General features: G+C 36.7%; 1 protein-coding gene across 3 annotated transcripts; it reads left to right on the top strand.

Annotated features, from left to right (window-relative positions):
- Positions 1-956: 956 nt before the first annotated feature.
- On the top strand, positions 957-6,518 carry LOC123396202. Of its 3 annotated transcripts, none has more exons than XM_045091230.1 (7): positions 957-1,163; positions 1,902-2,006; positions 4,759-4,821; positions 5,020-5,169; positions 5,274-5,535; positions 5,620-5,792; positions 6,074-6,518. In XM_045091230.1, exons 2-7 carry the CDS (start codon positions 1,902-1,904, stop codon positions 6,329-6,331), a joined length of 1,011 nt encoding a protein of 336 aa, XP_044947165.1. In that variant the 5' UTR covers positions 957-1,163; the 3' UTR covers positions 6,332-6,518. The 3 variants fall into 3 exon arrangements, with proteins under 3 accessions (XP_044947165.1, XP_044947164.1, XP_044947163.1); XM_045091229.1 differs by having other exon boundaries at positions 4,711-4,821; XM_045091228.1 differs by having other exon boundaries at positions 4,708-4,821.
- Positions 6,519-11,632: the final 5,114 nt, after the last annotated feature.

Raw genomic sequence — 11,632 nt, 5'->3', positions numbered from 1 at the left:
CCCGATCTCAATAAAACATGTGCATAAAGAGTCAAAGGATGTTTGTAGATAAAATGTCGAGTATATATAAGCATATAGTTATGTGGCACGGATAATTACTTGACCATTTGTCACTGAAGGAGAAATGAGAACCCAACCTAGCAGAACCAAGCAAGGTTTCGTCAATTTAGAGCACCTCTATTTAGTTGAGAGTAGAAAAAACAACAAAGATAAACTGGAGAGAAAATAATTCGGGGAAGAGGTAATTAGGGAAGATGAAATAGCAACCTACCGAAGTAAGGGGATCAATGGGGGTGGGAAGGAATAGCGGGATGTCCACACTATATGTATGGACCACCATGAACTAAAGGAAGAACAAGGATCACCATGGTAACTGAACTGTAGTTGTGGCCGCCGGCGAGTGGCATAAATCAATCACCATTAAGGTATGTAGCAACAAACGATGATTTCTAACCCGACGAAAACTCAGGTGATAATTCTCTTTCCCTTCACCGCTCCCTTGCGTCGCCCCACGAGGTGATCCTCTTGCCCACATCATAAGGGAAACCGGTGCATCACCAGGTTAGAGAGGCGTAGGCCACTCGCCTTCCATGGAGAAGGATCTTTTTTCTCGCAAAAGCAAAGATGCCTCGTTGATAACGCTTGACAACGGCCGATCTCTATGGGTCCTATGACCTATGTTTTCTCCTTCGTCAGTTGTGTCGTCCGCAATAATTATTCTCCCACTTGTGAATCCGCGGCTTCATATGTTGCATGTTTTAGCTGTCTGTCTGACACACCAAAGGCCCTTAGGCCCAAATAACAAAAGAGCTCAAGCAGCCCGTGTGGAATTATTATGTCCTGAGAAAAAGCCCATGTGGGATTGCAACGTGATCCAATGGCCAGGAAATTCTTGAAGTGCATATTCAACGGTTGAAAACGCAGGTGGCATAAGAGGGCTAGATTAGGGCACGGTTTTTGTTCACATGTATCTAACACTTCCATCGGAGAAAGGCGGCTAGGGTTTTGAGTCGACCCCCTTTGGCCATCCCAGTTTGACAAATCATCCTGGCCAGCCGCCGCCCACTCTAGGCTTGCCCGGTACATCCGGGCCTCTTCCCCTTCTTCCTTGTCCGATCTCAGCCTCTACTCCTGCTTCACTGCTATAGCAGCACCGCCGCTCTATAATCTCCTCTTCCCTACTCTCCATCCCCCATCTAATCTATGTTCTATTATTTTTCTCCTGATATTTTATTTCCATAATTGTTTAATTGTTCTATGGTGTTAAAATAAATATTGAATTACCCTTTTCATGTGCCTCTTTCAACTCTTCCCACAAATTTCTTTCCATTGCTTCTCCTTCCCTCTTTGTTGAGGTTAAGATCTATACGCTCATATTCATACTTCTAGATTCTATAAGCCTTTCTCTCCCAAATCCAACCCTATTTCTTAGGAAGTTCTGGTAGATTTGTCACTTCTATGATGAGTTGATTCTTGATTTGATTTGATATTTTGTTTCTTAGATTTTTTATTTGCATGTGTAGTCTGCTCCAGGAAAATCTACGTTTCTTCCTGTGAATATGTTATGTTGTTTTCTGATAAATGGTCTAAATTTTTACTAGTACTAGTTCATCTTAATTTTTTGGTATGATTCTCAAATTCACATATTCAATATTCTTTCTTTCTCCAAACCATGTGAAGATTTTTTTAATATTCATATGTTTGTTGTTTATAGTTCAGCTCTCTTGCTAAAATGGATGGGCTTTTCTAACTTTTTACTACTCTATACAATTTTTATCCATACTTGTTTGTTTAGATTTAGTTGACTTATTACTTGACATGTTCCTTAATTTTTGTATCTTTTATTGCATATTGCATTATATTTGTTTTGGTTCTCGAAAATCTGATTATGACTCTTCTAGATGGAATCCGCAAGTAGCACACGAAGCATGGTGAACGGTGTGGCAATAACCCCCAAGAAGCACAAGCATTGTGACAACACCACTTCGGCTCCAATGAATAAGCATGTACTATTTTATTCCTTCAAACAAGCATTACCAAAAATTTCCTTTTCTTTATTTAGTTATGATGTTTTAGTGCTTGCCAATTATAGTTGATTGCTTGTGCATAATTCTCTTTTATTCTTGTCTTTTCTAGTAGTTATTTTGTTTTTAACATAACTACAAATATTTATGCATTAACTTAAACATCGTAATATATAATATTCTTCTTAATATACATTGCAATCATAGGTTCTGGCACTTGATCGAAATTGTCTTTGTTAGTTGGGTCTAGTTTGGTTTATATTAGTACAGAGATTATCAAGTTGATTAGTCAATGTGTTGTTAAATTCGATTAGGATTGTTATTCAATGATAATTTGTTCTTTCCATGTGGTGCATATATGATTTTTTATCTTTAATTACTATTTTAAAGTAGTATTATATTGAAAGCGGATGAAAAGATGTAATTTCATTGTTATTATTAAAGTTGAGAAACTATGTAGCATGTTGAGTGTTCACTATTGTACAGCAAATCTCGTCATTGATACTCCCTCCATACAGAAATATAAGAGTGTTTAGATCACTAAAGTAGTGATCTCAACACACTTATATTTATTTATAAAGGGAGTAGTTTGTTTTATTATTAGGATTTGCATAACATTTGACTTTTATTTGTATGAATTATACTCATATATTTTCATGTTGTTTTTCTAAATTTCATATCAACTCCATACTATTTGGGTATGTTTGCAAATAAAGTGGGTAGCAAATGAAATTTCATAGTACCTATTATTTTTAAGAAGTAGACCCCACATGGTTAATTACTATTAGCATTAACACTTATTTGTAAAAAATAGTTATGCTACATCTTATTTTTTAGTTGTAGTATAAACTTAATTTATTCATCTTTATTGATTGTAGTAAATTCATTGCACACAAATTATCCTAGCTTTGGAAACTTAACAACCTTGATGTGGTTCCATGCCCCCCTACCCGCGTGTAGTGACGGGGGATAGAAGAGGCCCAACTATAGTTGGGTTGCCAAAGCCCATAGCTCGACGCCCACTAGCAAAGTGGAGTGCATTATCTCCTTGGGGGTGAAGATGAAGACTCCTCTCTAAAAAATGCTAGGGATTGTATGTATACTACATGAGCTTACCCCCACTATAAACCAAACATCACATTGGAAAATTTCTGAACTTACTCAAGACTTGTAATCCTGCCTCGACTCCCTATGTAAGGCATGACAGGGACCCCCTCATAGCCATCTTATTCCATCGACTCATCCAAGGCTTCAACCCCGAGACGATCTCACGATTGGCTCCCCCTTGTAAACAAAAAACCATACTTCTCATATGAAGCTACATCATCAATACATACAAGCAATATGTAGGGCATTACTTTGATAGAAGGGCCCTAACCTGGGTAAACCTTCCTCATGTGCATTATATGGATCTCCGATGCCTTTTTTTATCCTCGACAGGTATTGTATGGAATTTACCATGTCAAGGGTGCCCAATGCTGGCATTATTTTTTTGCAAGCATTTTTAAAGATTTTATAGCGTGTTTTTATTACGTCATTGATGCATTGCTTCTGGCCTGAGAGCCTCCATGAGCATTTAGTTGCCACCTTGGAGAAACATACACACATCTTAATTGTCCCCCTAGACCTTTCTTACCCTAGACTGTTTACCCAAGCATCTAGCTTAGTCTGGATCAAGCATCTGGAGTTAGTGACATGGATGTTTTTGCACAAATGCTTGGGAATTAATTTTCACGAATCATACATTCCATCATGGGATTAGTAACCTTATGTTTTTGTAATTTAGCAGGCTAGCTAGACCATCAACCAAACACTCTTTATCGAGACTAGCCTGGCGAGGGATACAAACATTAGTATACAAGGTTGAATCAATGCACCAAATGTTTGTAGGCGCGGAATCGAGGACACTATCCAAAAAACCTTAGTAACTTTTATGTATCTTGCTCACTATAAAGTTAAGTTATTTTGGTAATTTATAGTTTAAGTTTATCTTTATTCGGAATAAAAATATTCCATATGGAAAGATGATAGTAGTAGAACGTATACTAATTTGAGAGGGAGGCCCTCCATATACCCACTTGGTACATAAAGTACCTGCCCTACAAGATTCACAAGGTGTTTTGTATAGGGAGTGATGAAGAACAAGGAGTGCAAAGTGATTTCTGCAATGGTTCCCACCATGATTGTAGTGCAGATTAACATCAAGGCTAATATTGAGAACCTTTTTGGCCTCTATTTAGAATTGAACAATGGTAAACTTTTTTAAGGTGTACAAGTTCCTCAGTTTACTAGTTGACATCATGAGAACATCCATGGAAAGTAAGTATGCATGGTCCCATTCCAAAAAGACAAAAAATACGACCAGGATGTTAATGGTAATGAGTAGGAAATAGTAATACTCTATGTAACGAGTTAGGATTTTAGCCCACCAATCACACATCTTCGTATTTCGGTATATATCTATGTTTAGGTTGTTTTTAGTGTCGACAACTTGTTTATGTAATGCTTATGTGTTACAATAGAGTGTTAGTATTCTATAAATACGCGTGTTTATGTTTGATCATGTGTATGCTGATATTTTGATATAACTATTTACTTTGTTTTTTTGTTATCATTTGATCATTATCACCAATAAAGCTCTGCTTAAATTGCTTATGATTTTGTGTTATTAATGCAACAAAAGAAGATCTTCATGAGAAACCATTCATTAATGGCTCAAGATGACTACCCTCAGTGCCCACCAGGTTTCGAGCTTAGCGATGTTGGAAAATATACATTGGATAAGCTAGAAAGAAAGGTACATTTTAGTGACCTATTATATGGACCTACAATTACTATATGCAAATACTACATTATAATAGTTTTATTTAGAATATGATACTGGTTCCTAAAACTAGTTGCTTTCTATATCTATTCTATCCATACTACTATGTTTATTTTAAATATAGACTATTATTTTTTACATTCATTATAATTTTGTTTTCCTTGATCCTAGTGTCATGGTATCAATGTTAGTGATCCAATGGGAGTTGTTCCTGATACATGTCCATGTTGTGCGAAAGAAGGTGGTCCATGTAAGGAAAATGAGGGGGACGTGCCTTTTTTTAGAATGAAGTTTGCCAATGAGAATCGTCTGTACTATTTGGTAAGTTACGAGAATCCTTTTTGGCATATATTTCGGTAGTGCTTATTTTTGATACCTTTATGAATTTTATTGATGTGACACCCTACATTTTTATTCTTTTATAGATCATACCATGTTGTGCTCACAAAAAATTTAATAATATACAAGACCGAACTATTAAAATAATGTCATCTGAAGGCAAAATTTATGAAGCCAGTTTGATCAAGGTATTTGATAAAGTTTTGCTCGGAAGCAGTGGTTGGCAAAAATTTGTGGCTGACCACGGTCTTGGTCGTGGTGATGAAGTGCATTTTCATTTTCAAAAGAATGAACCTCATTTAGTCTTTGGATTCAAGCCAATCAAGGATGTATACAATAATGATGAAGGTAACTTGTAAGAAAAGATACCATTATTATACAACATATATATTTTTGTATTGGTTATTAACAAAAATATCTTTTGTATATTAGGACATAATGGGTGCGAAACTGTGCATCCATCAGTTCACGATGTTTCTTCCACCAAGAAAGTTGTACATTCTGCAACTTATGTATCTGAACCTTCTGCAGCTGATGAAGCTACTTCTCATCACCTATATAGCTTCATCCATCAGTTTTCTCCTAGTGATGTCAAATATGTTCTTGTAAGAAATATACTTTCTCATTTATACTTCCATGTTTTCCTTTCTACCACATGCATAGTTATGTGAGTGATTTAAGTACAAACATACTTATGTGATGGATATAATTGCCTCAATCCAAATTTCATGCACCTTTAGTTAGTTGTAGTTGTTATCTACATATATTGGAATGTGATTCTTACATGTCAAGGGTATCTCATAAATACTAAAAAGTTATTTTGCATAAGTTTGAATGTAACCTAATTTTCACTCACATAATAAAAGTTTGGTTTATATTTTTCCAGAAAATCTCCAAGGCGAGGACCGATAAATTTCAAGTTCCTCCAAGTGGTGAGGTGGACCTGATAATGCGCCATCCGCGTGTTATCGTTCATGGAAAGTACAAAATTGTGAATGGTTTAACTCATGTCGATGGTCGTCTATCAGTCAACCATGGATGGAAAGACTTTGTCAACCAAACTGGACTGAAACCAAATATGGAGGTAAAGATTGAAGCCTCGCTAATCCATGACAAGTTGACACTCCACATTGGCCCAGTATAATTTCTTTTGATATAGTGTTGCTGACTTGGTCATTTGATATGAAGAAACAAAAGGAATTGAAGTCTTATTACTTTTTCATGAGTTGTGATGAAATAAAGCTCTAAATTCAGTTACATATCTATAAGTTGTGACAAGCTATCCATGTAATCCTACAATTTAATTGCCAGTTTATATACTATTAAACAGATTTATGGGATATTAATTATATTTCTTGTTTCATTCTCCTATTTCATTATATTTCAATGTGTAAATTAAATATTAATATAAATATACATCATGGGGAAGTACTTAGATTCCATTAAACCCACACACTACATCAAACTAGACTATACACATTATGCTATATATAAATATCAGACCACACACTTCACTATTGAGCACGCCACCCGCATGGTCATAGAACAAAAGCCCAAAACATATAGTATGTAGGACTACAATTTACTACAACAAGCTTAGTCCTACGTTGTCTAGGGAGAAATGATAGCTCTATAATATAAGCATCATGTTATATATTTAACCATTGATCTTAACATATTAAATTATGACGCACATACTATAAAGATAAAGGACGTAGTTCAATATAACAATTTTAGTCCCATACCGCCTAGGAGAAATCGTTACTCTAAAATGTAAGCACCAGAGAATATATCAACTTACTTAACATGTGCGTCGTGTGAAACTCAACATTTTGCTTATTGAATGTATGGTAGTTTTAGGAAGTATCTAGTTGAGCGAAGTTTGCAGTTGAAAAATATGTGAGAGGAGCTCATGGTTTATAAACATATATTGCAAGGAGAGGACATTCTTGGATAAATTCATAGAGAATGAGACTGAAGCAGATGGGAGAGAGTTTGAAGTTTAGAGCACGCCACAATTGAGATAGAGAAGAACACAATTTAAAAAATTAGAAGGACACAAATGTGAGGAAGATCGTAGTCGAGAGAAGATAGCATGCAGGTGTACATGGTTTAGTTGTAGCCTTTCCAAAGTAAGAGTATCGATCCCACATGGAACACATGAATTGAGCGTTGCCTCTTGTAGGGAATTATGGATTTGTGCCTACAAGTAATTATAGACAACAAACAAAGTGATTGTGGAAGTAAATAGTAATTTCCATGTATAGTGAATAGAAAGTAAATAACAAAAAATTAATAAAAATAACACCACAAGTAACAAGTAGAAATTATAGAGGAGTAAGAACTTTTGAGGGAGTCTAGAATCCCCATTGGTATGTTTCTAGCCCATCTTATGCATTGGCATAGTACGGTCTGGATACTTGGGCCACTCTTGATGATTATTCTCGGCAAAGCCGGGTACATAACACATTCTATTGTAAATACACTTCATGACACTCACACCACTACCGTAGTCTCCCCCTATGGGTTACGACTAAGGTAATTAAGGGTTACCCTATGGACAAGCAATATCTAACGGTTATACATAAATCTCCTATCAATTGTAAAGATTCGAAGTAAATGCTTTTACTTTCATCTCGAATTAACTTCACATCCTAACCTTTAAAGTGATATTAAAACACATTGTGACCTTTTGGCGCTATGTTGAGTGGGGCCCCTTCACAACAATCATGAAGTATAGTAAACTAAGCACTCAACATGGATCTCATATCCATTATAAAATTTTGGATCCTATACATACCAAGGTCTTCTTCTGTATCACTGGGAAATTGGGGTCTACTCACACATGGAGATAATAAACATCATAAGGGTGATGATAGCAAACATGAATAAATCACACAAGTAACACACAAGATTATCCACTAGGGTTCCTGATATTACGATGATATGAATGTGCATGATGATGATGGCTGGATCTTAAGCTTGTGTTTATGAGAATGTTCCTTATGTTCCATGGTTCATGCTGGACATTAGGCTAGTGTTGGAAACTTGTAAGGAATATCTTCGTGTCCTATACATGAATTATATGTTAGGTGTAAGAAGCGACTCCCTCTTAGTACATGTGTACTCGAAGCAAGTTGCCACCCTGAATTGGAGGAACGATTGTTTTCTTCCTCTGGAATCATTCTAAGTTAGTCATGCATGTGGGAAGTATGCTATGGTTTGATAGGTTGTCAGCCTCCATTCCATATTTGTCTCCTAGCACATCAATCCACTGATTTATTTGTTCAAGGAAAATAAGTCCATTAAGTGCTAATACTAGTTCATGCACATGGCTTTGTTACCTCAAATCATGGTCCCCAAACAAAACTTGGTAGTGTTTTGTTGTAAGGTTTCCATATGGCCATATTGTCTTGGATAGTGTGTTAACATGTGTTGTGCAATCCAGCTCATGTTTTGGATTTGTTGTCGTAGTGCATTTCTTGAGAATCTCACAACGTTATCTCATCAATTTTTGTTGCAAACCTTTCTTTTCACACATGGCAAGTCTGTAGTATCCTGTTACCAACCAAATTTGAATCTCATGCGGATATGATGGTTGGAGCATTACCCAAGAATTATAATGTTGGTCGCACTCTAGCCTGGTAAAGTGATGTTGTGGCTAACAAACCTAGCTGAAAGACCTGTTATTATAGTATCTTGTATTAACAACATTAGCCACATCCTCATTAGGATTTTGTATGACTTATTCTATAAGTTGTTTCTTATGGCTCCTTTGTTCACGAAGTTCGACCTATACTTGATGTTTGACAAACCTTATACTCGTGATCTGCATTGGGTTTTCCATGAAGAGGAATGGGTCATTGCATCACAATGTGGGTAAGTATTTCCCTCAATTATGAAACCAAGGTTTATCGAACCAATAGGAATATCAACCACAATTGTCTTGAGCGGCTGCACACAAAGGAGCAAACAACTTGCACCCAATGTGGGGAAGAGGGTTGTCAATTGCTTTGGTCTCGTTACTTGCAAGCAAATGAGGTGTGTAGATAATTGTAAAATGCAAAATAAAATAAAAACAAATAAATGGAAGCATGGTATTGGAGGTTTTAGCAATATGTTGTGCATAGACCCGGGGACCATAGCTTTCCCTAATGGCATCTCTCATGAAAATAGCACACTATGGGTTAACAAATTACTGTTAGGCAATTGATAGAGGAGCGGATAGCTATGCGATTTTCACGGAAATGATCATGTAAATGTGTGCATCACATTCATAAACAAATTTGCCAACTCCTGCATGCACCTATTACAATTACTTCACTTCAAGAGCGCTTCTATGCTTTCCTCTCTATGTATTAAGTTCATGAGAAACGAAATAATGCTTGGAGTAAGATGACATGATGTAGACAAAGTAAACTCAACCAATATGAATAAACCCCATAATTTTACCCTTGGTAGCATCAATACAAAGACGCAATTTGTCCCCTTCTATCACTGGGATATAGAAACTCACCATGTTGAACCTACTACAACGCACCTCTCTCACCAAAGAAATATCAATCTAGTTGGCCAAACTATTTCAATAGATCGGAGAGAATTACGAAGCTATCATAATCATGCACATAAGAATCATATTATATATCAGAGGACACTCAAATATTTATCATGAATAATCTGAACATACACCCACAATTCATCGGATCCGAACAAACATACCGTACAAAAGAGTTACATCATATGGATGAAAGCGAAGATGCGATGATCATTGTATTGAAGATCAAAGAGAGAGAGAGAGAGAGAGAGATTGCCATCTAGGTACTGGCTATGGACCCATAGGTGTGTGGTGAACTACTCACAGATCATCATGAGGGTAACAAAGTTGATGAAGAAGCCCTTCATGATCGACCCCCTCCGACAGAGTGCCGGATCAGAGCTCTAGATGGCCTCTCGTCGGAACGGAGACTTGCCGCGGTGTAAAAAGTGTTTTGGGACCTCCCTTGATGTTTTTAGGGTAGATAGGAATTTATAGGCTAGAGAACGGAGTCGGGAGAGCCACGAGGGGGGCACAAGCCACCAAGGCACCCCCTAGGGCGCGCCCTGTTGGCTTGTGGGGCCCTAGTGGACCCTCATCCCTCCTTTCGATGCTCCACAATCTTGTTTTGGCCCAGGAAAAATTCACAAAAAGTTTCAGGTCAATTGGACTTCGTTTTGTACTGAAAACTAGAAAAGTGGAAAAACATGCAGAAAACAACAACTCACACTCGACACTGGGTAAATAGGTTAGTGCTAAAAAATATTATAAATTGGTAGATAAGTACATAAAAAGTGTTCTAAAATGATAAGATAATAGCATGGAACAATAAAAAATTATAGATATGTTGGAGAAGTATCAAGCATCCCCAAGCTTAATTCTTGCTCGTCCTCGAGTAGGTAATCATAAAAACAAAAACATTGATGTGACATTCTATCCATGATGTAATATTATACATCTATGATCAGTGAGAAACGATGAATTAACAAATATTAACACAACAATATTTATAAGTATAAGGAGCAAAACAATTAATTTTTCAAAGTGCACGATACTCAAAGATTGTTTCACCTCTATCCATCTTTATTATGTTAGGAAGGCATGGCTCCATCTTCACCACATAACTACAAATGACAAGCACCACGGTGCCCAAGTCAGGCAATTGGATCGTACCTTTTCAATATGCATCAACTTTTTATTCTTCACGTAATACATGAGCGTGAACCATTGGATATAGCATATAGGTGGAATAGAATAAGGTGGTAGGTTTCAAAGGGGTTAAAAGGTGGAGAAGATAGTCTTGTGTCAACTAGGTGTACCAACGGGCTATGGAGATGCCCACTGATATATATTGACACAAGTAGTAGGGATTTCCATGCAAATGATGCACTTGAGCTATAAGTATATGAAATCTCCACTGAAACTAGGTGGGGTGTGCATCCAACGTGCTTTCTCATTAAGACCTCAGGTATTTGAGGAAGCCCGTCATCGGAATATACAATCCAAGATTATATTATTTTTATTCCCACTAGCATATGAATGATATAACATGAGACCCTCTATACGATGAACATGGTGCCACTTTGAGGCACAAGTGTGGTACATGATAGTAGCAAAGTACCTTATGTCTTTTTCTCTCATTCATTTTTTATATGGTGGGCTTATTTGGCCTCCCCCATCTTTATTTCCTCATTGGGACAATGCTATGATAATGATGATCATCGCACTTTTATTTACTTACAACTCATGGATAACTCGATATGATGAACTATGAATCAACATGACTGAAATATGAATGTCTCTGGGAGTGTAGCAGGATGTGCAATGATCTAGCATGAAATGTATTCAGCATATGTTAATTGGTGTCTTTGACACAAATGCTATTATGAATGGTGGCTTTGCCACAAATAC

This window comes from Hordeum vulgare, chromosome 5H, assembly GCF_904849725.1.
Source record: "Hordeum vulgare subsp. vulgare chromosome 5H, MorexV3_pseudomolecules_assembly, whole genome shotgun sequence".
NCBI lineage: Eukaryota > Viridiplantae > Streptophyta > Magnoliopsida > Poales > Poaceae > Hordeum > Hordeum vulgare.
The sequence above is the reverse complement of the archived record's forward strand: the minus strand, read 5'-3'. Positions and strand labels throughout refer to the sequence as shown.

Excerpts from the sequence above, each read along its gene's own strand:
- LOC123396202 (XM_045091228.1), top strand. The coding sequence starts at position 1,902 with ATGGAATCCGCAAGTAGCACACGAAGCATGGTGAACGGTGTGGCAATA. Across the intron at positions 2,007-4,707 it reads CGGCTCCAATGAATAAGCAT|AAGATCTTCATGAGAAACCA; the intron begins GTACTATTTTAT and ends ATGCAACAAAAG. Across the intron at positions 5,170-5,273 it reads AGAATCGTCTGTACTATTTG|ATCATACCATGTTGTGCTCA; the intron begins GTAAGTTACGAG and ends ATTCTTTTATAG.